The sequence below is a fragment of the Taudactylus pleione genome, unplaced genomic scaffold (genome assembly GCF_031769625.1).
Source record: "Taudactylus pleione unplaced genomic scaffold, aTauple2 ptg000016l, whole genome shotgun sequence".
Lineage (NCBI taxonomy): Eukaryota > Metazoa > Chordata > Amphibia > Anura > Myobatrachidae > Taudactylus > Taudactylus pleione.
In genome coordinates, this window is record NW_028284418.1 from 27,402,663 (window position 1) to 27,430,523 (window position 27,861).

Sequence of the window (27,861 nt, forward strand, 5' to 3'; positions counted from 1 at the left end):
GCCAATAATCGAAAAATTATAAAATGTACAATAAGAGTCTAAAATGAAAATGGGTATAGCCTAAGACATAGACAGAACAATCAGTATCAGCAAAATAATGCAATGTACGGCTTTTGCCCAGGATTAAATAATTCAGTACTTCCATCTCTAAAGGCCCCCATACACGGTGCGATTTCACTGTGCGAGGCGATAGGGGATCTGTTGTCCGACATATCGGGCGGTCCGCACACACGGTGCGATCGGGTGGCCGACTGCCCGATATGCCGGGTCCCCCCTGTCTCACCCGCATAGCAATCCACGGGATCGCACATCGCATCCCCATATCTCATAGTCCTGCAGACAGATCAGGGTGCGTTGTACGACCCCGCGGGAGCACGCTCGGCCCGATATCAGGGCCATATACGGTGCGATATAGCAGGCAAATCGCACCAATCAGTTGGATCGCCTGCTTTATCGCCCAGTGTATGGGCACCTTAAGACTTATTGGGCGGTGTTCATTAGCAGCATGTTGGATATCTAAAATATAGTCCTTTTTTACACGTCTGTGTTAATAGAAACTTAAAACATAGTCTAGCAGTCTGTATGCAAAGCCAGTTTACAGGTCTATTTAGTAATAATTTTAATTTTGGCTTGAATATTTACGGCAAATTTTGTCTCGATTATTAGCATTTTTCCTTTGCTTTTCCCCGCTAAGCAGCAATACACTTCTCCGATACAGCAGTTGTGTTAACACGCTGTCCCTGCATTTCTTGATGTAGCAATGTTTATGTGTATTGCAAAATGCTTCTATTAAAGTATACCTATTTCAGTATTTATACCATATACATCAGGCTATATTATTATGCAAATGTTATATATCATGATTTTTATTTCTGTATGCTCACTTTGATTTGCACTTAGAGCCTGGTTCAGTACAGATCGCAATAGCGATTAGGCATGCAGTCTCACTGCAAAGATATGCTAATCCACTGTGATCGCGATGCCGTCGTAGCACAACATAACGACGCCCACCTTACCTTACACACATCCATAATACTTAGCAAGACTGCGAAACCATCGTTAACATTGAGTACAATCGTAGCCTCAAGCACACTTGCACAAGCTCTGACCTTATTCAGGAATTGCTAACCTTATCGCCCCCTGTGAGTACAAGAGCTGCATATGGCATCGCAGTGGATAATTTATGCATGTCCCTGCAACAGCGTTCAAACGAATTGGTACGCATGCATTTCGCCTTCCACCCCCCATTCACCACCCCCAAATGGTACTTCCTGTCAATCACTCTGCGATGTGTCTAGGTCGCAGTCCCGATCGCAGTGGAGTGTTCGCGCACTGTGATGTATGCGCAGAACGCAACAATCATCCATTTGCGTGCATAATCGCAGTTGCGATCCTTGCTGAATCAGACCCATAGTCCTGTCATTTTAGATTGTGTATGGTGCTTTTTAATATGTATTGTTCACACAGATGCCGACAATTATCAATCACCTTTGTTGCTGGGGGTTTGAGGTCTGAGTTTTTTCGGACCTCACCGTTCACCTTTACTTGCTATAGCGGTGTATTGATTATTGTTGTCTGGCTCAGGTGGAGGTGGTCACATGGAGGGGTATTATATGTCTCATTGGTGTTTGTACTTTATTCCTGACCACTGCTGAAATGTTAAAATAAACCAGGATTACTTTTTCACCTAAATTGGAGTCTCTGAGTGTCACCTTTATTTGTCTGCATATGAGGATTTCTTTCCTGAGGAGGGCAACAGGGCATTAACACATATGCAACGTCCGAGTGAGTGCCAAAATCTCTGCTGCTGTTATTATTATTATTATCCTTTATTTATATGGCGCCACAAGTGTTCCGCAGCGCCTTACATAGTACATAGAACTAATAGGTGAACAAGAGACAAGTAACTTACAGTACATTACAGTGCAGGACAAGGACACGATTTATATACATTGCTGCAATAGCGATTAAACACTCACAATAAGCAGCAGGGAGTTGGCAGTCATGTGTTAGGTGCCCTTATGGGGAGTAAGGAGTAGAAGAAAGTGAAATGTTATATATATAACCTTAGTTTCCACATGATTTAAGTGAAATATTGCTTGCTGAATAGACCCCTTAGACTACCTGTCCCTGTTTTAATGGAATAATTTCACCAAAACATGTAAAACTAGTTTTAGTAGCGATCTGTAATCTCTACATTCATCCTTTGTTGCAATCATGAAAATAGATCTACGTGGCACAGATGTGGCAGAAGGTAAAATCACGATGTACAGAGATCACACAATGATTCTGCTCTGAGGGCCTGATTCAGCAAGGATTGCAAGAGCTAAGACGCACACAGACGAACAATTCTCGTGATCTGCGCATGCATCGCAGTGCACGATCTAACCTCTACGATCGAGAATGAGATCGCAGTGTGTACACAGACCCATCGCAGAGTGATTGACAGGAAGTTCCGTTTGTGAGTGTTGACAGGGGGGGAGGAGTCAAGTGAACGCAGGCGTGTCAGTGCGTATGAACGCCGTTACAGGGGCGTACATAATTAAGTATGACCTCTAGATACCAACAGGAAGTTTAGCAGTTTGAGAGTGAGGTCTGACCTGCCTTAATTGTGCGTGAGGCTCCGATGGTACTCGATGGTACTGATGTTTTCACAGATTTCACAGACAAGGTATTACAGATGTGAGCAAAGGGCAGTGAGCGTCTGCATGTTGCGCGGCGGCAGCATTGCGATCGCACTCATGTGCATAATTTAGCCTGGAAAACTGCGTACTCGCTTGCTTCCACGATTGCATCATCGATCCTTGCTGAACCTGGCCCTGAGTATCCCTAGGGAAGGCTCTGTCCAGCTTTCAGGTGTCATATTTGAAGCACATATTTGAGCTTCTCTATTGTGAGCAGGGTATCTTGTTCAGAGATATCACGATGCCAGACAAGACGGACGAGGCGAGATGAGAAGGCTAGCGCTTTCACAGTCACCGCTTGTCCACGTTGTAGCTCTGCAGTGGTCACTTCACTCAGCTGAGCACACAGCTCCTCCCCTGAAAGTTTATCGGTGAGTGTCAGCATAACAATGTTACTATCCACGATGGTCGGGTCCACGGAGCAGATTGGTGAGCCCAGTTCCTGCACAGCTGTAGGAACAGAGTATGCACAAGATAGTCAAAGGTGAGGATGGGGGTTATGTTGACTGGAACAACAAGTTCAGCCTATCTGTATAATAATGTTGGTAAGTGAGTGTCTGCAGCACAGCCAATAGATGAAGGAGGAAGGTGTCATTCAGAGAAATACTGGCCTCTTACTGGCCAACACAGATTCTACACTATACAAAACATATTTCCCTTCTCCCCCTCAGCTCTTACCAGCCACTCCTGTAAATCATCCCGCCATGCCAGCCCTACCTTACTCCATCCCATGACTGTCAATTTGTTCAGAGCACAGTATAGTAGGCTCTGCCCACGTCCCTCCCTCTTGTAAGCTTAAGGAGCTGCACCAAATCCCTCTTCACCTCTAGCTGCACCTGTATATCTGTCCGGGGCACCACAAAATAAAGGGAGCCGCTCCCCCCCCTTTGCCCCTCTCAGGATTAACAATACCAATACGGAACTGGACCGATATATCGGCCAGACCAATGATAGCAGATAAAACAGGACAAAGGGCCCGATTCAGAGGTGGACGCAATGTCAGTGTTTTTGCAGTTGGCCGATGTTTTTTATACTATGTGTGCATTTGGGTCACACTGCCATGTGTCACGATGGATTTAAGATGGTATTCGTAAAGTGTGGACTTGGGCACAGAATGATTAAGAGGATATTACATTTGTGGTAGGTAACTGTGAGTTGGCGAGTAAAACACATGTCAGAGCCAGCAACTGCGTCCTTGTACACGTTGGTACTGGCCCCGTCATCTTAGTTCTGACAGACATTCTAAGACACCATATTGTTGCTGTGCGACCTATGCTGCATCATCAAACACAAGCGGCAGATGTGGGCATCACTGTACAAAAGACAGAGGCCCTGATTCAGAGCCGGACGCTCTGACAGAGCACTCGCTCTGAATCAGGGCCGTCCCTGCTCATTTTTGGAGCGGGCTCCTGGCCGCTCGCATAGCTGTGGGTGACCACCCACAGCTATAGCGAACGGCCAAAATGATGGTCGAAATGGTCAAGACCATCGCGACCATCGGGCTTGCGACGAGACCCTTGCGGTAGGGTCTCACTGCCGCAAGCCCTGGAGTGCTTTTGGCTCTATCAGAGCCAAAAACACTCCCACTGACAGCACTAGTGATGTCAGTGGGGCCGGACCCAGACGGTAGGCGTTCCCATGGGAACGCCTCCGTCTGGGCAGCCACGCCCCCGGCATGCCCACCAAAGGGGGCGTGCTGTCAATCACCATCGACAGCACGCCCCCTTTGGTGCAAGATCCATAACGACGGCTTGGCTGTCGTTATTCGGGTCTCGCGCATGCGCACGGTAACAGTCTCAGTTACCCAAAATGGAGGCATGTCGCCACCGTACGGGGGGAGGGAAGAGGCCAAGATCTCCAGTGGCCGACAGGGATTTCCTGGCCTCTTCCTCGCAGCTGCGTGACCTCATGGGTCACCTTAGCCGGCCGACTGTCCGCGGAGTATCCAATGCTGCGTTGGACAAATTAGCTCGGATACGTAATGCAGCAGGGGACGTGATGCCTCCTGCTGCATTACCATATCAGCACAGATGGAATAGCTAAGCTGCTTGCGAGCAGCGTAGCTATTCCGTCTGAAGCTGAATCAGGGCCAAAGGCCCCAAGGCAGCAAGGAAAAGAGTGAGAGAGGGACATGATGGAAAGAGAAAGACAGATGGAGCAAGAGGAGGAGAAATAACTGAAGGAACATAGTAAAGAGAGAGAGAGATAGGGAAGGGGAGGTGGAGAGAGTGATATAAGGGATACATGGAAAGGAATCCAATAATGAGGTAGGATAAGCACAGAAACAGTAGTGAAATAGGAGACAGGAAGAATATGGAGAGACGGGAAGACCAGGGGCATAAACGAAGAGAGAGGAGGAATAGAGACAAAAACAGGGAGAGACAGGAGGAATAGAGGGACAGAGAGGAGAAACTCTGCACAATAGCTAGCGACGCAGCAACTGACAAGTCCGAAATACTAGTATTGGTATAAGGTTACTAGTAAAGCAACAGAAGACTAAGGGGCCCATTTATAATTTAATATTTGCAGTATATTCCCCGAAAACACCCGATTAAAGGGGATACCAGAAGCCCTGTCCCTGCAGGTGCTCTTTATTACATCCCGGCGCAACTGCAATGCGATCATGGGTGCTAATATCACACCCAGATCGCATTGCAAATGCGATTATTAATAAATAGGCCCCTAAATAGGAATTGTGGCATATCTGGAAGGTTAGTTATTAGCAGTGGGCATTCCTGAAAGGGGTAAATAACATGTTTACACAAATGACGCCAAGATCTATAAAGTCATGTAAATAAAATGAAATCTGATATCGCTGGTCATAATGTAACAATAACTTGCCTCTAATGTAAATTAGAAGTTCCCTCCTCAGATTTCCATGACTTTTACATAAAACATGGACTTGCTTTGGTGACTTCTCATATCCTTGTAATTTGCAGGAGGAGGGACTGAATTATCCATGTAAAGGATGTATCTATGGTTTAGAAGAGCAATATTGTACACAGAACCAATAATGGGATCCTCAGACACCTACTGAAGTGTTGCATATATGAAGACGTGCTCTCGCTAGCAGAATCTCAGATGTGAGCAAATATGGAGACATACTTACTAAAGACTGGACCGAGAGATCTCTGCTGTATTGGTTGGGCTCATGTTCCTTTAAGAAGTGTTGCCAGGTAAAGTGTATTTGATGCTCAGAGCCTTTTTGTGGACATAATTGATATTGGGATAGACACACTACCTGCTTATTTGGAGTCTTGAGAACATTGCTCATGTTTTAATGATTTTACTGGCACGAGGGAATTGATGGGCTGCACTTTCATGAATGTTAGTTCAACCAATAAAGAATTGCTGCTTCCACTGTGTGGAAGGTGCACTGAAATCCTGTAAGCCCAGTGCCAGAAAAGTGACTTTCACTCAGCAAAAAAGAATAGCCAGAAAGAACAGTTATACCCCTTTCCACCTCCGCAAAGACCCAGGTTATTGCCGTGTCAACCCGAGTTGCGGCTTAGTGGAAAAGGCTCCTAGTGAAAAATCCCAGGTCGTCTGACCCGGCATTTCTTTCCAGATTTTCGAGCAGGGTTTTACGAGGGAACGACCCGGGTAAGGCTCAGTGTAAATGGCATGGTGATTGGATGAGATCAGAAGGTGTCTGTGACAGCTGTCACCGGGGAGGGAGAGATTACAGGTGTGGCTAGCTGTAATCTCTCCCTGCCCGTCTCCCCTGTGACATCAGACACCCTCCCGGAAGGACCCTCCCCCCCTCCGCAGGTCGCCAGTCCGCTCCGGTCTGGTGTTCAGGGGAGCACTGGAGTTTCCAGTGCTTGATGATGACGTAATTTCCAAGCGCCGACACTGCACCCACCACAGTGGGAATGGGGTAAATTTCAGGGTCAGACCCGGGACTTTGGAGGAAAAGCGGTATTAATTTTTCAGTGTTTCAGAGTGATAGTTCTATATATAATTTCTATTGAGCAGGATGCAGCAAAGCAAGAAATGCGGTCAACATCATTTTTTCATATGCACCAAGTCCCAGAATGCGATACATTCTGAGGCTTGGAGGTGGTGGGCAATCAGATTCCTCCCAGCACTTCCTGCAGCACGCGTCTTTCTGTGCATACACAGGAGGACGCCAGAGGACTTCTCTGCCATAGACCTGGAGGTTCCTCATTCCCAAAAGACAAATCTTACCAAGAGAGCTATCCTATGTGATTGTCTTCATGCAAATCGGCGTAATTAACTCCAGCATGCACGTGAAGAGCAGTGGACTGCGATACGTCATGCACCCTGCCCCTGAAGTTAAATAGCTACTTATTACAGTCAGCAGAAAACCTATGTGACAACAGCCTAAGATTTGTGTCAAATAAGGTATTACAGCCCTAGGGACTGTACTCAGGTCTATTTACCAGTACATACTGTAGCAGTCAGTGTAAGCATAAGAGCCGCCCTAGCACTGATACATTGCATCGATCAGAGAGGGTGACGGAAACTCAGGGCCCCATTTAACAATAATACATTACCCCTTCAGCACTTGCTAATGGGGTTATGTAATGCTTTCAATATTTAACAAACAATGGTAATCTAAGATTACTGCTGTTTGTCACTGCATAGCTCTCGCCATCTTTATGTTCGGCATAATTATGTATTGCAGACACTGATGTTCGGCATAATTATGTATTGCACACACTGATGTTCGGCATAATTATGTATTGCGGACACTCATGTGCGGCATAATTATTTATTGAGGCATTGATGTGCGGCAAAATTATGTATTGCAGACACTCATATGCGGCATAATTATGTATTGCAGACACTCATATGCGGCATAATTATGTATTGCAGACACTCATATGCGGCATAATTATGTATTGCAGACACTCATGTGCGGCATAATTATGTACTGCGGGCACTCATGTGCGGCATAATTATGTATTGCGGGCACTCATGTGCGGCATAATTATGTATTGCAGACACTCATGTGCAGCATAATTATGTACTGCGGCCACTCATGTGCGGCATAATTATGTATTGCAGACACTCATATGCGGCATAATTATGTATTGCAGACACTCATATGCGGCATAATTATGTATTGCAGACACTCATATGCAGCATAATTATGTATTGCAGACACTCATGTGTGGCATAATTATGTACTGCGGGCACTCATGTGCGGCATAATTATGTACTGCGGGCACTCATGTGCGGCATAATTCTGTATTGCGGGCACTCATGTGTGGCATAATTATGTACTGCGGGCACTCATGTGCGGCATAATTATGTACTGCGGGCACTCATGTGCGGCATAATAATTATGCCGCACATCAATGCCTCAATACATAATTATGCCGCACATGAGTGCCCGCAGTACATAATTATGCCGCACATGAGTGCCCGCAGTACATAATTATGCCACACATGAGTGCCCACAATACAGAATTATGCCGCACATCAATGCCTCAATACATAATGTATTGCAGACACTCATGTGCAGCATAATTATGTATTGCAGACACTCATGTGCGGCATAATTATGTATTGCGGGCACTCATGTGCGGCATAATTATGTACTGCGGGCACTCATGTGCGGCATAATTATGTACTGCGGGCACTCATGTGTGGCATAATTCTGTATTGCGTGCACTCATTTGTGGCATAATTATGTATTTCGGGCACTCATGTGCGGCATAATTAGGAATTGCGAGCACTCATGTGTGGCATAACTATGTATTGCGGACACTGATGTGCGCCATAAAATGTATTGAGCACTTAAGTGTGGTATGTGGCATAATTATGTATTAGGTCACTGGTGTCTGGCATAAATATAAATTGGTGGCACAGCTGTGTTGATATATTATGTATTGGGGTACGTGTGGCATATTACTGTCCAAAATGTACACACAAATTTTGCTACCAAGGTTTTGTTAAAAGTGTGTGAGTGTTTATGTAGATGGCTGGGGGAGCAGGGGCGGTAGGGTAAATCTTTGCCTAGGGCACCCATAAATCTTGCACCGGCCCTGGTGGTGTTAGCAGCACTACATAACATGAGGCTTTCAAACATACTTGTTACCTTTAGCAAAAGTTTTTGCATTATGGTGATCCAGCTTCACATTTTCTTGTGCATGATTCAATGCTACCAACCCGGCAGCTGCAAGTATACCAGCCTGATTCATTCCCCCTCCAAGCATCTTCCTTGTCCTGCGAGCCTCAGCGATAAAGTCGGTCTGCCCTCCAATTAATGAACCCACCGGAGCCCCCAGTCCCTGAAATGGAACACAAGAGATTTGTACTGACCCAGCCCCCCATCATGCTCTTAAAAGTTTAAAACTCTTTTTTTTTTTTTTTCAATCTAGTTTAGCAATCGTCAACCTGTATTCTCTGCCGTCTTCTCCCAGTGTGTCCACCTATATCCCCTACAGATTTTAAGCTCAAATGAGAGGGGGGCACTCTCCTTTGTCTTCTCTACCTTATTATACCAACTGCTCACAGTAATTACGTATTCTGTTGCCAGATTTATCCCCATGTACGGCAATATGGAACCCATGTGATGCATTATAAATAAAATCTAATTTATAGTAAACCAAAATGCATAGTGTCTACCTATTTATCTTCCTTTAAAGGTTCACATTTACTGTGGTAGTTCATTTGCCAAAGGAAAATATTCTGTCCACCATATATAACAATTTTCTGAACCCACTAGTTTTATCCTTATATTTTGTCTTTTTGTAACCATACTTACTTTGGAAAGGCTGAGAGATACAGAGTCACAGAAATGAACAATCTGTGCTGGCTCCACCCCCAGCGACTGAGCAGCGTTTATAAGCCGTGCCCCATCCAGGTGGACTTTCAACCCATAGCAATCTGCAAGGTCCCGCACCTGCACAGGTCAAGAGTCTGCATTTAGCTGGTAAGGAACTACACAGACAGAATGCGCAAGTCAAAGGTACAAACAACACCCACCTCCTTCATGTATGACAAAGGTAGTACACGTCCCCCCAAACGGTTGTGGGTATTCTCCAGGCATATGAGACGTGTTTGTGAATAGTGTACATTAGGGTATTTATGCTGGATTTTACTCTCCAAATCTTGCAGGTCCAGACACCCGTTTTTCAGTGTTCTTACGGGCCGGACAAACACTCCAGCAACCTGAGACAAGATGTGCATTAAAGTTTCATCCAACCAGCATGTTCACTTTACAATCCACGGCAACTGGAGCCGGCATTATCATCTGTATGGTTATAATGTATCTATTCTAGAGGCACTTTAACAAAGCTTGAATGGAAACTAGAAGTGTGAAGGTTAAACAATAGTTAACAGTCTGACTTGCCTTTCTAATCATATGGATTAATAAAAACAACAACATGTAATTAGATTTGATCCATCTGGCATCAAGTTGTGCTTTGTAGATGTGGATAAACTACTTCTCTCCAGCTTAAGCTTCCTAGCTTAAGATATGCGTCGATGTTACTGATATTTACGCAGGTAAGTGACGTCGTACACATGTACAAAGGCAGTAGTGGAATTCCTTAAGCTTGGGTGATATTTAAAATATTATTAGCATATTTTTGCAGCTGTATTGCGTACGAAATCGCAGCTGTGATCACATTAGTGTTCATTTCTGAATCAAGCCCTATATTACCCTCCAATGACTGAGACAGATGTGGCCCATGCTGGTACCAGCAGCAATCGCAGCATGAAATGTGTTTTTTTATTTTCTTAAAAACACCTCTTACCTGTGCCACGTTCCCCTGTTCATAAATGTACATGTGAGATTCATCCCCAAACAGCACCTCTGCCCCTCTGATTCGACAGTGGCCCATAACTATGATAAGAAACATGTAATACAAGCTGTAATTACTGCTAATATGCAGCATAAATGTATTGTACATTGTACATGTCCTCCTGTAACTTTCACTAAATAATTAGCTTTGCAGGAGTGCACATCGCTGGTTGTATCCGACATAATAGTGCACGATTTGTTCGTGATTACATAGGCATGGCATGATTACGATGTTGTAATCGTGCAATCGCTCAGTAATATCGGCATGTGGATGTGTGCCTTAAGAAACTGACCCTGTAAAATCAGTCTGCGTCATCTTTTGTGGGATTTTGGGGAAGGTTGGGTCCAGTTTCCCATCCATTTATTATTTTGAGAGCTGGTTTGTTCAGCCACTTTTGGATGCAATTTTAGAAAATCTAACCTGGGTAGTACAGCCTGCATAAAAGACCAACTACAGTACATGTAAATTATAAACACACATGCTATTAATGGGGAAAAAACAGCTACAAAACTGTGACCTTCCCTATCTGTATCATACATGCTTCAGACATACTTTTAAATAGTTGATGGTGACTAGAAGTCTCTAAGTAACTGATCTTATGTGATCATTTAGAGCCAATGTACTGAAAGCTGGCTACTATAATACGATTCATCTGCCGTCTTTTGCCACATTAATGCTTTATCTATTATCTATCTAAAGGGCCCCAGCCCCCACACACCAGAGCCTCGATTCGCTGTTGTGCTGCCGCCAACCCAAATGGCGACTAAAACCACCGATCCACAGACATCGATGATCAGCGATCCATCGGTGGATCGGAGAAATTCACCATGTTAAAAATTCACAACTCACCGATTCCAATCATTTTCAGGTCGGGATCGGGAGGTTGAGATTTTCAACATGTTGAATATCCCAGATGCCTTAGCCCCGACATGGTCAGAATGGGGAACTGTGGCAATCCATTGCAGATCTTTAATGTGAAACCCATTGAAAATAGAAAACAATACACCATTTTGGCCTATAATCTATATGAAATGTAACATATGTACATTATAGTGCCATTATCTCCCATAGCACTCTGTAATTAGAGACAAACACAATAAAACAAGACTGGGTATTAACCATAGTTGCCAACTTTCTGGCTGCTCCTTCTGGGAGTGAGCAGACAGATCGACAGTGCAGGGGGGCGTGGCCGGCAAAAGAGGGAGTGGCCGGGCGGGTGACTGATGTTTGTAGGCGTGACGGTGTCACGTGGTCACGCCATTTTGGCCCCGCTGCACAATGCCGATAATACATGCATTGTGAAGCAGAAGGCGGGGTCAAAATTACGTGATTCACGCCCCCCCCGCTGCGGGGGTTTAGCAGTTAATTGCGAGGGGGGTCGGGGGGATCGGCGGCCGCCGGTAGGCTTGCCTGCCTTTACGGGGGGCCGGGAGCTGCACCCGATTATCGGGAGGATCCCGGCCAAATCGGGAGGGTAGGCAACACTGGTATTAACAGACAACAAGGCCAGAGGGCCCTGCTCACACATTTACAATCTTTAGGAGAGTTATATTTAGGTGACAAGCATGCTATAAATCAGTCATGGGATGGGAACATCAACACTGTATTTCTTACATGTGTAACTATTATACTTGTAAATGTTTATATTATATAGTCAGTAATTCACTTTTCCATATTATTATACTGTAGTCCCCCTTGGAGGGGCAAATGGCGTCCCAGCCTAGGATACCGCCAGAAGTCACTTGCAGACCAGAGAATGACCCCATAAATCTCCCTCGTTTGTGTAACGTTTATAAATCTCATCCCACAAAAGAGAATGGCCACTTCAGTAAATATAAACTAATGTAAACAAGTAAAGAGTAAGTAGGGACATTTGCACAAATAAAGGCGTCAAATTTGCCCTGGGGGGGGGGGGGTATTGTGTTTTACTTTCATAAGTAAACCTAAGAGATCAGTTTTGTGGTATATACCATGGTAGTTAATATAAATACAGAGGAAGATAGAGAGAAACCAATTTATTTAGTAATAATCGAAATAAAATCTATTGTTGGTGGAAACCCCTTTAAGAAAAGGGACACTTGCCTGAGACCAGATTTCCCATGGTCCCACTTGTCACAAAGAGAGCATCTTGTGTTCCAAGCAGCTGGGCAGCACGATGCTGGATCTCTACATAAACAATAACAAATAAAATATATTTATAGTATTGGACTTCCCCTTTAACATTAGTATGCGGACATTATGTTGAATACTTATTACCATTCAGAGTGGAGTCTTCCCCAAACACGTCATCTCCAACCTTCACCTCAACCATTGCTCTTCTCATCTCCGCACAGGGCTTGGTTACTGCATCACTGCGCAGATCCACCACCTGAACCTTGGTACCACCTCTGCCCCCAGTAAACACAGAGCGGGCATCTGTAGCCGGCAAGGAACAAATGGGAGCACTGAAAACAGTAGACAAACCTCTGCATTGCTGAGGCGAACATATAGCAATCAGTCTCACCTAAAAACACAAAACAAACATAAACTGAGATTGCTGACATGGAGAACATAACTACATTTATTTTTTTACTGGTGATCTTATAAAAAACCCAATATCTATAGGTTAACGCATGTTGGCCGCGGGCTTTCCGCACAAGCAAATAGGCGTTAAAGCCTGGAGGTACAAGCCCGTGGTAAGCACTGCGGCTAATTGAATCTGGCTGTAAACAACAAGTGCATGATTACAGAAATTCCAAAAACATGAGCTGTTGGAAGTGCTTGAGAATCAGATTTGGGAAACACTGCTGCAGACGGTTCTCAACTGGGGATGTAGTTAACTTACCGGAGTACAGAATGCCAGAATCCCTACGCAGAAAGCCCGACTTGGGACTAAAGATAGGCGTGTAAATCCCAACGCCTATATTTAGCCCATCAAGATCCCGACAGCCACCATACCGAACGAAGGTAAGCGGGGTATGTTAGGTGTTAGACGTGGGGGGGAGGGTTAGGGAAACCCAGGGGAGATTAGGGTTAGGCACCCCCCCGGTGAGGGTTAGGCTAGGGAAAGGGGGGGTTAGGGTTAGGCACCACTGGGGGAAGATTAGGGTTATGCACCCCCCTGGGAGGGTTAGGTTTAGGTCGCGGGAAGGGGGGGTTAGAGTTAGGCACCACCGGGGGGAGGTTAAGGTTTGGCACCACCAGGGGGGAGATTAGGGTTAGGCACCACTAAGGGAGGGTTGGGAGGGGGGGGGGCAGAGGAGGGTTAGGGTACTTACAAGCCCCAGTCGGGATGTAGAGCGTTCGGGCTTCCGGCGTTGGTATTTCATCTGGCACCTAATCAGCCGCCGGCATTACATACCGATTCCCTCAACTGTATACATTCTCAAAATGTTTGTGGGATATTCCTGTGTATTATTGTAGCACCAGTAAGAACCTACATTTTACTGACCTCTACTAACTAGGTAAAATGTTGCTTTTTTTCTTACTGACAGTTACTAGGAAGAATTATTTATTTATTATTTCTAAAGAAATATACTATATAGAGACTTGTTTGAGACTTCACTGTCTGCTCCCAATAAATGTCTTGGGTACTACCAAGTGGTTTAACTAGTTACTTTTAATTTACCAATTAATCTTAATTGAGCAAAGAAAATTTGTCTGAATAAAATATGTGTAAAACTGTACATGCATTAATAATTTTAGGTTTAAAAATGTATGTGCTGTCACATTTATTACAGAAACACTAGCTACAGAAATGATCATAGTCATATTCCTTAGAACTTGGAACTGTTGTGTACCCTACCTTACTAAGGACCAGATACACAATGGAACGCAATATTGCATACATAAGCAGTTCAACTGCGATAGTATGATAATCCATTCCAATGCAAACTAAGCACTACATAAGGACCCCCACTTTACATTACACACATCCATAATACTTAGCAGAATAGAGAAACCATCGGTACAATCGAGTACCATCGCAGCCTCACGTACACTTGCACAAGCTCTGACCTTACTCAGAAATTACTGTATATCTCTGTCGTAATGGGAGAACTAACGTTTTTCTTATGAAAAATATTATGTAACTTTTCTGATTCTGCATTGCTAAGTAGAAATACCTCTGATGGGTATCATTTCAAGTTGCTTTAATTCGCTTATGCTTGCATGATCTGTCCTAATACCCGAATCATTGATTAATGGGTTTATGGTACGGAGATACTTACCTGTGATTGCATTGCTTGATACAAGCAACATTTAGTCCTGGTTTATAGGATTTGAGACAAGAATTCAGGGCCTGATTCAGAGGCGCTCGCAAAAACCACCAAGACCATCGCGACCTTCGGGCTTGCGACGAGACCCTTGTGGTAGGGTCTCGTTCATCGCAAGCCCCAGAGAGCTTTCGGCTCTAACAGAGCCGTAATCTCTCCACTGACATCACTCGTGATGTCAGTGGGGCCGCCCCCAAATGGCAAGCATTCCCTCAGGAACGCCTCCGTTTGGGCAGCCACCCCCCCGGCCCGCCCACCAAACGGGGCAAGCTGTCACTCAACATCGACAGCTCGCCCCCTTTGGTGCGAGACCCGGAAATAGCCGGGTCTCACGCATGCGCATGACGGAGCCGGCTTCGTCGTGCGCATGTGCTGTGGGCCACCATCGACCCGGTTGCGAGCGCTCAGCACTTGCGACTCGGAGCTAGCCGGGTCTCACGCATGCGCATGACGGAGCCGGCTCCATCATGCGCATGTGCTGTGGGCCACCATCGACCCGGTTGCGAGTGCTCAGCGCTTGCGACTGGGTCTGAATCAGGCCCTTAGTTCTTACAAAATTAAAGTTTGTATTTTTTTTTGTGTGTTGGGCGATATCCTGAGCCCACTTTATTTTAAAGGAAATTCTAATAAAAGTTATATTTTAGGCAAATTAACTAACGCATAAGAGTGCCCCAAACAAATGCCCTCATTCAGAGCCGCTCGCAATTAGCGCTCGCTCGTTCATAAAAAGGGGGTGGCTATTCAAATGAACCGTTCGCTCTTTGCGGTCTGTTGCCGCCTCCATGTCTGAACGAGCGAGCAAAACATACGCTCGTTTATTTGATAAAAACGCCCCCTGGCCGCTCGCATCATACGTCATGTCCGCTATTTATTAGATTAATCGAGTACATCGAACAGCGTATGAACTGCTCGCTATTCTTGTGGTTGGTTTTTTCAACCACAATATTGCGAACAGTTCTGACTATAAAATAACCCAGTGACGTGGTCAATGACGCTGCTGTATTAATTATGCACACCCAAAAAACACCCGCTTTGACCTTTAAGCACGCCTGCGTTCTGATCTCCACTCCCCCTTTTCAAGCACCTTCCCCTGTTACCACCCACATACGCCTCATTCTGTCACTCAAATTAGCAGGCACTCGCTATATAGCGAACAAACGATTTGCGGCCGCACTGACTGGTTCGCGCATGCGTACTAAAAACCGTATGCATGCGCAGATGTGCAAATATCGCTCGGAATGAGCGTACTGCCGCTTACGAGTGGCTCTGAATGAGGGCCAAAGAGTCTTCTTTCTCTCTCTGCATATATGTATTGTTATTTTGACACATGGGAGCACCACCAACCAGACAAAAGTCCTGTATACTATACATTGCATTGATTTCCATAGTTGGTTTTCTTTATGATTGTCTTTATGTGCTAATTATTGAGCAACTTTTCATGCTCAAGGGCGGTAATACATAATTTTTGTTTCCAGTGCGGATTTAGGGCCTGATTCAGACCCGGTCCGCAAGCGCTGTGCGCTCGCAACTGGGTCGATGGTGGACCAATGCGCATGCGCACGACGGAGTCGGCTCCGTCGTGCGCATGCGCGAGACCCGGATAGCGGCACACCGTTGCTCCGGGTCTCGCAACAAAGGGGGCGTGCTGTCGCTGTTGGTGGGTGGGCCGGGGGAGTGGCTGCCCAAAATGGAGGCGTTCCCATATGAACGCCTCCGTTTGGGGGCGTCCCCACTGACTTCACGAGTGATGTCAGTGGGAGAGATCTCTCTGGGGCTTGTGGCAACGAGACCCTACCACAAGGGTCTCGTCGCAAGCCCGATGGTCGCGATGGTCTTGACCATCGCGACCATCTTCCTGGCCGCTCACTATAGCTGTGGGTGGTCACCCACAGCTATGCGAGCGGCCAGGAGGCCGTTCTAAAAAAAAAAAAGACCGGCCCTGATTCAGAGCGACCGGCTCTGAATCAGGCCCTTAATCCCCTTGATTTGTCTTTCTCAGAAATGAGTAAAAACCACGCATGTTAAGAGAGCTCAGACTGCATATGGCATCGCAGTGGCAAATTTATCCAAGGCGTGCGAACGCACTGGCACGCCTGCGTTCGGACGACCCCCCCCCCCACCCGTCACCACTCACAAACGGCACTTTTGCAGTCCCCATGGCAGCGGCGGGTTTGCGCCCTGCGATGCTTACGCATGTGCAGTGAGAAACAAACGGCAGTTTGTGTGCGTATTCGCAGTTGCGTACAGTAGTGAATCAAGCCTTAAATTTGTGTTTTCATATCCTTTTCACATTATTTTAGTATCACCTAAATGTATTAAGGGCTTTTGGAGGAGAATTCACAAAATTCTCCTGCAAGTCATTAAATTCATATTTTTTTAGTAAGCAGATCGTATTTCCCATACTTATAATGAGAAATGCGATCTGCTTGAAATTTACTAATGTTCAAATGTAAGAAAATACTGGAGGAAGCCGTGCAATAATAACGCTATCTTCTCTTCTCTTTTTTTTTTTTTTTTTTAACCTCTTTTATGTAGAATATTAGTTGGCAAGAAACACAATATACCAAAGAACAAATGTAAAATGTATACAATAAAATACAAATAAAACATTGATCCTTAAAAAAATGGTTTGTACATCACAATTATTGATCAGCCACTAATTTTATAATATCGTTACAGAAACAACAACAACAACAAAAAGAAAAGAGGACAAATTAAACACAAAAAGAAAGTAAATAAAAAGGGTATAAAAAGGAGGGGTAGCGGGAGAGGCAACTTGCATTACACTGCGCAACCTTCTAATAACGCTATCTTCAGATGGTATAATTCAGGATTCCCTCTGGGGTATCCGGTTGTTTGATAATCCTAACTGGGATCGACAATACATACATCGACCACAGTACATCGACTCCTACTAGTTTAACAGGAACAATTGCTCGATCAACCAGACCCCTAGATCGACCACCTGAAGATCGACACGGACATGAGATCGACAAAACATAAGATCGAAACAAAGCATATCGACGATATGCAGATCGACAACAAACAAGATAGACAGAATAACAGATCAAAGCCAAATAGGTAGATAGTGAATAGATCGACAGATAAAAGATCGCCTAGTCTAAGATCAATGCCAATTTGGTCGACAGTTAATAGATCCACAGATAAAAGATCTACACGCTACCTTTCGACAATACAAAAAGGTATACATATCGTACACGCTGCCCGCTAATAGCGTATCCCCCGACGCTACTTTCAACCGTGGAACTACAGGTCCCAGCCAGCCCTTTCATCCATGCAAGTGCTCCTGGCAATGCTAGCCCCAAACATACACCTTGCAGGCCTTGTCCCTAATTGCTGTGCACCCCAATGAGTACCCTCAGGTAGTGCATGATTGGCTGCCAGCATTCCCTGGACAGCTGTGAGCTGATTGGCTCCAACCTGACATCTGACCAGGATCCAAAATGGCCCCGCCCAGCAGTGGAAGCGCTGTCAGTTTTCACCAGCACACAAGACTCTCCAGATGGGCCCCCTCAAGCTGTGGAGACCCCCTGTGCCCAGCGCCGCTCTCCAAGGCCCAGCACCACCACCGGAGGGACCACGCCAGAGCGCCCGACGAGGTAAGCGCCGCAATCCCGACAGCGTGACAGCCCGGAGTGTGACAAAAAAACACAAACAAAGCAGTGAACCACAGACACACTGTATTGACAAGACATGGAAAAGTAACAAAGAGGGGGGAAAGGGGGAGGGGAACCACGCAGCTAACCAGACTTGAGGCAAAAAAAAACAAAACCCGGAGTAAACTAACCATCACGCCATATCATGTAATTCAGAAGCCAATTGGGCCCCCGGGGGGAAAAATTAAAAATTCCTCATAGACTCCAGCAGTAGGTCGGCAAGAGGTTAGGCCTCCGGTGAGCTACGTTGATGCAAAAATAGCTAAACCCAGACGAATATAGAGTGGGAACGCAGCAACAAAACGCCACTGACCAAGGGATTGGATATCCCCGTCGGATAACCCAGCAGAAGCCGCAGATGTAGCAGCTCCTATTCTAAATGAGTGAGTACCGAACTCACCCGGCTCGAGCCCGAAAGATACCAGGCCACTCTCCAACACATGACAAAACTGGTATTTTGTAACCAGGGATCCATCCTCGTGCATCAACCATGCCCCATCCCGTTCGCCGCACACCTGCTCAAAGGCGCTCGCCAGCGCCACCGGACATACTGCTGGAATGGGACATGGTTAAAGTGAAAACCAGCGCCCTTTACCAACCTGGTCCGTCTAGGAGCGCCGTATAAGGCATACATCACATCTGGGCGTACAATTATGTCCGCTATAGTGCGTGGTGGGTCAGCCCTCTTAGAGGTGGCACTAATTTGCAGATCCAAAAACGTTACATGAAGCGCCATGGCAAAGCCTAATTGAAATAGCAAACATTCAAAATCTGAAAAACAAACTGAAGGGACCGCAGCCACCAATTAAAGCAACATGGAAATATATATAGGACGCCAGTAGTCAAACGCTGTAGGGATCGACCTGGACCAACCATCCAAGGCCCCTGAAATTATGAAGGACCTGGAGGGGTCGGGCCTGCCATATAATGCAGAGAAAAATTACACGCTTGCTAAAATACACCATAACACAGTGAGCGAGCGCCCTTGCGCATACAAATCCCAAAGAAAAAAACAGCATGACTTGCTGTAAGTTTTACGTGCATGAGCCACTGAAACCCAGAACCCATTCCAAAAAACGCCTGATAACAGCGCATAGTCCTGGGGCGATGGCCCTTAAAGCTAATTCCCCCATGTTGGCCCCAATATCTGTCAAACATAATGAGGAGACGGGTCACCTGAGGGAAACCAGCCTGAGGGACTAATTCCCGAAACAAGCCAGTCGAACCGCAACAGTGCATCCACAATCCCAATCTGTACACCAGGTGCATGCCTGGCAACAAAATGGACATTAAGCAGCAGGCAATGCAGAGCAAGTCTCGCTAGCAAATGAACGACCGGAAGAGAGGACGAACTCTGACAGTTAATCGCATGCAATATGTCCAGATTGTCGCACCAAAAATTATACTAGCATTCCTCAAGCGGTCCCCCAGAGTCGTAAAACAACGACAGCTCAACCAACAGCATGTTCTTAGTGAACCCCTCCGCAGCCCACGTCAACGGCCAAGGTGCAGCGCACCACAAACCATTGAGGTAAGCTTCAAAGCCAATCGCGCCAGCAGCATTAGTAAAAAGTTGCATCTGAGAGTTCTACAGGATGGGGCAGGACAGATATTCACTGTGTTGAACTGGGAAAAGAACACATCTCAAACTTACAAGTCACGCTTGATCTTGACTGATAAACGTACAAATAATGGGGGCGGAGGACGCCTGCAATAGACCTTTCCAATCTCTGGCAGAAGATCCTCCCAATGGGAATGACCCTGCAGGCAAAGTAAAAAAATCCCAGCATGGACCGCACCTGAGGCAGGGTGAGTTTACCCATGCCTAGCGCAACCACAATCGCCCCGTGCAACCTGTCTAATTTGTGTTGGGGGAGATGACCGCAACCCGCCAAGGCATCGATCTCGATACCCGGGAAGGAGAGCCGTGTCACTGGCCCCTCCGATTTCTTGTCCGCAAAGGGGAACCCCAAAAAAAGGCAAACAATGACTGCATTGATAAATAGATTACCGAAGCGAGGGAAATCAGCTAGACCAATGCACAGGAAATCGAGGTAGTGTGCCACCCCGGCCTCCCCTGTGCCAGCAGCAACACGCCAATGCAGGAATGTGCTGAAACGCTCAAAAAGGCGCACAATATGGAACAGCCCATAGGCAAGCATTTGTCTATGTAGAAAACGTCCTGTAAGTGAAAGCCCATGAATATAAAAGAATCCTGGTTCCTTCTTGGGGACGACGCTCACAGGAGAGAGAAACAGGCCTGCCAAAGGAGGGGTCGGGAATGGACCCGCCATCCTTTGCAGCTTCACCTCTTTTATAACTTTCTCGAGCAACTATGTGCGGCAGCTCCGAGGCAGACCTCAAATGTTTTGGGAGAACCGTGAGAAACAAGGCCAGAATTTGACAAAGGAAACCCATCATGAAAAACCCCAAAACAAAACTCAGCCATCACCCTATATATATATATACGACCGGAGCATATAGGGAATGCCGACCTACTTAGATCCGCCACCGGCAGCTGGTCGGCCGGGGGCAGTAACAGATTTGGCAAGGAAGCAATCTTTTGCAGGGTGAGGACCCCCCACATCGAAGACATGCGTGCTGTGACCCGCAACGGGCTGCTGCTGTGCAGTTGTAACCATGGAAGGCATAGCACCCTCCCATTTTGAGCAACGAGGGGGGTGGCGGGTGAAGGGAGTTTGCTGGCACCTAGGGGCAGGTACTGAAGAGATGGGGGGCTGGCTGAGTCATCTCCAGCCAAACCTTCACAGTCTTGCAGCCAAAAGCAATGATCGAGGATCACAACTGCTTACGCCGGAATTTCTCGACATATGTCCTCCAGGAGGAATTGCTCACAGAACAAAACATCAGAAGATACCTGATGACATTCAAGTGTTCCTGAGGACGGGATTCCAGATAGCACGCCGCAAATATAAGACACCCTCCTGAAAAATATGGTATGAGCAATATTCCTCCTTCCCCATACACCCGCGCCACTGAGCTGCCTTGTAATCGTTTTAGCTTTCGCCGCAAGGGCAAAAAACATTAACATATTTGCCCTTATGAATAAAGTCACAAATCCTCCAACGCAGCCCTCTAAGTACCGCTGTGTTATCGCAGTGTACCACTCCACCCTTAGGAGCTCATTCAGACCTGCTTGCAAGATGCGCCATTCGCTGGCAAAAAGGGGCTGGATATTTAAATTCCACGCTCGCACTGTGTGGCGTAAGGATGCCCTCTATGTCTTAGCGAGCAACGGCACTGAGCGCTCGCTAGTGTATAAAGATGCCCCCTTTCCCCTCGCAACACACGGCATCTCCTGGAATTGTTAGAGTAATCGGTAACATCGAGAGCCATCGGAGCTGCTTGTAGCCCTTGAGGTAGCCTCGCATGCGCACTGAGCAACAATCGTGCGGCAGCGAGCGATCGCACCTTAGCGAACGGGTCTGAATCAGGTCCTTAGTCTCCCCCGGAGAAACCGAACTGTCCTCGCTTGATGAGTTTGATGGCCTGTATCTTATGACGATAATGATTTCGGCGGCAACATGACTGCCTTCTGCCTCTATCCTCTGAGCTATCAGTATCAGAGGAGGACGAAGAACACAACGACTTACTATCCCTTCGAGCAGGCGCAATGGACTCACTGAGAGGACCAGAACAGGCGCCATCAGCTGACAAATGACTAGTGGCAGCAGACTTATCCTCAATGTACAGTACATCAAAGGGGTACCCGCAGGAACAGCAGCAACACCGGCAGACATAAGGGCTGCAAAACAAAAAAACACCACAGCATTATGTGTTGCAGAAACAGTAGAAGGTGGTGGAGAATGAGGGACTGAACACCCAGGGTAGTGAGAAGCTGGACAGCCAAAGGCCCAGCTGTGCCTGAACTGGAGGAGACAGCTGAAATGATGAATGGACTGCAGACGCACCAGGAGAGACCGCCTCCACTGATAACAAAGAGGTCAATGTGTTGGCCAGAGATGCCAGCATACGTAAGGCTATTAACGCCTAAGCAGTGTCAGGGGGACTAGCCAGAGTGGCTACGCCAGGGAGAAACTACACTGCTGACACTAGTGAGATGGGCAAACACCCTGGACCGATGCAGTCGCAACAGCCTGCCGGAACAGAAGGGTCCTAACCTGTTACCTGCCTGCCTGCCTACCCACTCTTGCCCTAGACACTAAAGAGGGCTGGCTGTGATCAAAGCAGTGGCCACATCTCCTAAGGCAACAGGCACATACCCTGGTTGCCCACTACAACACATTGCTGCTAGTATTACAGCCCCTTATGATCTGGGGCACAAATGAGGCAGTCTGTGGTACCTGGGAGAGATGCACACCGCGCCTTGAGTGGGCAGCAGCAGCCCCCCCCCAGTATAAAGATGCCCAGCCGCGGCTCCGCCTGACAGCACTGCCGCAGTCCCATCCTGTGCTGATGCACCGAGGCAGGATCGGAGGAGGCGGATAGCGCCGCCCGCCCCCATATGAAAGAGCCAAAGGCAGGGTCAAAGGCCGCGGTCACATCCGCAGCTCTGCCAAACTGCGCATGCGTGGCCGCCGCCTTAGAGCTGGTCCGCAGTGAAGAGCAGCAGCCAAGAGGGGGGAAGGGGGGGCAGTGTCTTACTCATCCCATAGGCACATCCTGACCAGGGGTGTATCTAGGGGTCCGAGCGCCCCTGGCAAAGTAATGGACTGGCGCCACCCTTCCCCCCATATTTTTTGAATAATTCCTCTGTATTTATAACGTCTCTACAGCCAACCCTCCTTCTGTATCCCCAGCCAACCCCCATGTTTTATCAGCCAGCACCCCCTTCTGTTTCTTCAGGCAGCCCCCTTTTTGTCTGCCCAGCCATCCCTCATCTGTCTCCCCAGCCCCACCATCCCACTTCTGTCTCCCCAGCAATCACCCTCCCGTGTCCCTAGTTATCACCCTCCTGTCTCCCCAGCCCCACCGTCCCACTTCTGTCTCCCCAGTCACCCCCCTCCTGTCTCCCCAACCATTAGCCTGCCTGTAATGCGGGGCTCCAGTCCCTGGCCCCCCGGATCCAGCCCCCTTCTGCAGTCCCTGGCCCCCCGCATCCAGCCCCCGACTCCAGTCCCTGGCCCCCACCATCCAGCCACCATCCCCCCGCAGCCCACAAATACTTACCAACTTCAGCCCGTGGCCCAGCAGCGCCTCAGTGCAGCAGCAGCAGCGATAAGGGGCACATGACGTCAAGTGAGCCTTGTTCAAAAAAAAAAAAAGCTTTATTTATACCTACCAGGCAGCCGCTGGCATGCGATGGCGGCTGCCCGGACCTTGACATCTCGGAAGTTCCCAGATGTCAAGGTCTGGGCAGCCGCCATCGCTTGCTGGCGGCTGCCTGGTACATAGAATAAATAAAGCTTTTTTTTTTTAACGAGGCGCACATGACGTCATGTGCGCCCCATTGCTGCTGTTGCACTGAGGAGCCGCCAAGCCACAGGGGCGTACGCAGGACTGCAGTCCTGGCGGCCCTGTCTTGATTCTACCCCCTGGCCATGGGTGGCACCCCCAGATGGTGCCTCCCCTTGGCGGCGTCCCTGGCGAGTGCCATCCTGGCCAATGGGTAGATACGCCCCTGATCCTGACTGGGGTTTGCTTGGTTATTATAGAAATAAAGTCTATACATAAAAAAAAAAGTATATGCAAATAGTTAATAGCATAAATAATAGTACCAAGTACATGCAAGCAGGTAATAGCATATATACGATACAAATATAATTATACTAATAATTATACTTATAACCGAATATAATTACACTAATCATTATTAGCCAATAAGCCTGACACATATAAAATAATAAGAAAGCAACAACTGCATTACAGACTTTTCTCAAAGAAAATGTACAAATCTACTAGGTCTAAAAGGAAAGAAGTCTCAATAAATTTGCAGCATCTACATAATGTAATGCTGCATTAAATTGTTGACATCCTGCATGTCGAGATTCAGAACATGTCAACATACCACACCTGTCATCAGAGGTATGCACAAAACTAAAAGAGAATAGCTCACCTTACATCCCATGACACCATGTGTGATTCCGAATGCTGCCCGGCATCCCATCTTGACTGCAGTATGCTGTAATAATGTCATAATAATAAAAATTATATATTATATATATGTATGTATACACATTCATATATGCATGCGGGTGCCAGGATCTGAGTAAGTATTCAGCGGGGATGGTTTGGGGAGTAGGGGGGCTGGATGGAGCGGGAGGTGGAATGGGGACGAGCGGAAAGCAGACCGTGGTGACCCGGGTCCCTTTACTGATGTATGAGTTTGTATATACACATATATCTCTGTAGAGGCACATGGGCTTGTGTAGCCTTCCTCTGTGCTGTGGCAGTGATCTGTATTACGCCCACGTACTCACTTGACCTGGAAAGAATGGAGTTCTTACAGTTGGGTGGGAGGGGGAGCGGCACGGCTGGGTTTCATTGGGCAGGGCCAGAGCTGGATTAAAGGTTTGGGGGACTCGGGGCACTTAAGAGGGAGTCCCTATAGTCTAAAATTAAGAGCATAGTCATAAGTCACAAGATAGAGATAGTGTTAGGGAGTTACTAGTAGACAGTAAATATTAAAGAGTCTTTCCAACCGATTCCATTACCTAAGAAAAAGGTTTGGGGGACTCGGGGCACTTAAGAGGGAGTCCCTATAGTCTAAAATTAAGAGCATAGTCATAAGTCACAAGATAGAGATAGTGTTAGGGAGTTACTAGTAGACAGTAAATATTAAAGAGTCTTTCCCATCGATTCCATTACCTAAGAAAAAATGTATTTAACATGCATCAGGTCTCATATTATTATTATTATTACCAGTTATTTATATAGCGCACACATATTCCATAGCGCTTTACAGAGAATATTTGCCCATTCACATCAGTCCCTGCCCCAATGGAGCTTACAGTCTATATTCCCTAACACATGCTCACACACATACACACTAGGGATCATTTTTGTGGGGAGCCAATTAACCTATCAGTATATTTTTTGGAGTGTGGGAGCAAACCGGAGTACCCGAAGGAAACCCACACAAACCCAGGGAGAATATACAAACTCCACACAGTTAGGGCCGTGGTGGGAATTGAACCCACGCCCTCAGTGCTGTGAGGCAGTAACGCTAACCATTACACCGTCTGTGCTGCCCCATATGCATATGCAGATTGACACATGCATCAGGTCACATATGCAGACACACATGCAGCAGGGCACATATGCAGAGTCACACATACAGCAGGTCACATATGCAGAATCACACATGCAGCAGGTCACATATGCAGAATCACACATGCAGCAGGTCACATATGCAGATTCACACATGCAGCAGGTCACATAAGCATATGCAGGGTAACACATACAGTCACATATGCAGAGGATCATACATGCACACAGAGTTTGAGACACTCATGCTGTACATATTCAGTAGTTAAACTCTCTCTTACCTTGCAGGCCAGGTACTGGTTATTCTAGTTATCACTAGGAGTTGGAAGCGGGAGTGATGCAGATCATCCTGCCCAGCAGGTAGGTGGACTTTTACAATTGGCCATTTAGCCCCCCCACTCCCTCCTCGGAACACGCCCCCTTCATCTTCTCTACTTACAGCACTAACCGCAAGCCTTCATTTTCACTAATGCCTGAGGGGTCGCCCTTCTTAATCCGGCTCTGGTCAAGGCCATAGACAGCACACACAAGCTGGCAGTCTGTGATAGGATTTTTTTTCCTGTTAACCCTGCCAGCTGGTTGTGTGGGCAGTGGGTCTATTTTCATGGTGGGCCCGCAGTTCCAACAGCTACATTATCCAGCCGTGACATAACAGACACACAAATACCCCTCACTCACATCATACCTTGGCCACATAACAGACACACAAATATCCCTCACTCAATATGCCCTGTCCGCCATCAGGGGGAAATTATCGGGCTTGAAGTCCTGGGCCCGGACAGAGAGGGGGCCTGCACCTGGCTCCTACCTGGCTCCTACCCAGAGGCAGACCCAGGGGCTAACATAACATCTGCTTCCCGGACCGGTACAGTTTTGTTACTGGAAAGACCGCAGATGTGCATAGCATGCACATGCCTGACGGCCAGCAGAAACTAAGGGCTCCACTCTCCGTCTGCTTGGCCACTGCTGCGCTGGTGAGGTGCCAGGCACCGTCTGCGATGGAATCGTGAGTGGTGCACCCGGCTGTCTCTGCCTCCCTTAGTCCCTCATCCTACATCGGCGAACTCTGATGCAGATGAAGGGGAGTGAGACATTAGGGCGTTGTAACGTCCTAACTTCTCATACACCGGCTAGAAGAAGAACAGCCTGCAAGAGGAGCGAACATGCTCCTCCCTGGCCAGCCTGAGCCGAGCCCCAGCAGCGATCAGAAGACGAGAAGAGAAGGAGGAGAGGAAGAAATAGAAGGACAGGTAAGTAAAAAAAAAAGGAGACACAAGCTTATTAACCACATACACACATACTGTATAAGGGAAAGGGTGGAGGAGGTCTTGCGGAAAGACTAAAGCATAAACTACATACTGTATATATTACATATATATTGTAAGGAGTGTGCGGGGGGGAGGCACAAACAATAAATATTTAAGTGATGGGGTAGGGCTTAGAACATAAAATCCTAAAATATATAAGGGAGGGAGTGGGGATGGGGGTGTACGGAAAAAAAACCAGAGAAAGATAAGGGGGGCTGGCTGGGGAGACAGAAGGGATTCTGGCTGGAGAGACAAAAGGGGGCTGGAGAGGAACTGGGGGATTACCGCAATTTCCTGCATATGGATGATGCCACCTTCCAGGAGTTACTGCATCTGGTGACTCCCTACATCCGGAGGCAGAATACCAAGTTCAGGGAGCCAAACCTCATCTCACCTCAAGCTTTGGGAAATATAATTTCTGAGACATGCAAAGCCATAATTTCTGTACTAAAACAGCAATACTTTAAGAAAAACACAAGTCTGTTATTTCTTGTGAAAGAAACTGCTTTTTATTAAATTTACTTGGACATTTTCACCGTACATTTGCACCATATTTTAAACACGTCACCATATAATAAAAAGTAATTATATATTAAAAAAAATATTTATTTGTAACTTTACAATTATTTAGGGAAGGTTCTGCACCTCACTTGAAGATGCAGAGGGAAACTTTGCAAACTTTAAAACACCCGTTATAAAACAAAAAATAACTATACAATTTAAACTAGAAAAATAAAAAGGCCCATTTATCAATAAGTGTTATTATACACAACAAGTTGTCACGACCGCTTCGAGTCCCCAGATCAAAACCTCGGCACTTACCTATACGGGTGCTGACAGGCTGTGAGAACCACTGTTGCTTGCGGTCCCGTCTACTGTTTCATGTCATGTCTCCCCTTCAGCTCCGGCCACAGGTTTCTGGTCTCTCTGATCTCTCCTGGTGCCTGCTGTCTCCCGTTGCTTACTGCACT

At 46.8% G+C, this 27,861-nt stretch overlaps 1 protein-coding gene across 2 annotated transcripts; it reads right to left on the minus strand.

Moving 5' to 3' along the window:
* Positions 1–27,861, minus strand: LOC148541898 (uncharacterized). Of its 2 annotated transcripts, XM_088473354.1 has the most exons (9): positions 27,713–27,861; positions 24,433–24,498; positions 12,722–12,968; positions 12,548–12,631; positions 10,418–10,506; positions 9,645–9,830; positions 9,424–9,561; positions 8,755–8,947; positions 1–3,134 (listed from the first exon to the last, which is right to left on the minus strand). In XM_088473354.1, exons 2-9 carry the CDS (start codon positions 24,481–24,483, stop codon positions 2,860–2,862), a joined length of 1,263 nt encoding a protein of 420 aa, XP_088329480.1. In that variant the 5' UTR covers positions 24,484–24,498; positions 27,713–27,861; the 3' UTR covers positions 1–2,859. The 2 variants fall into 2 exon arrangements, with proteins under 2 accessions (XP_088329480.1, XP_088329490.1); XM_088473364.1 differs by lacking the exon at positions 27,713–27,861 and having other exon boundaries at positions 12,722–12,880; positions 24,433–24,503.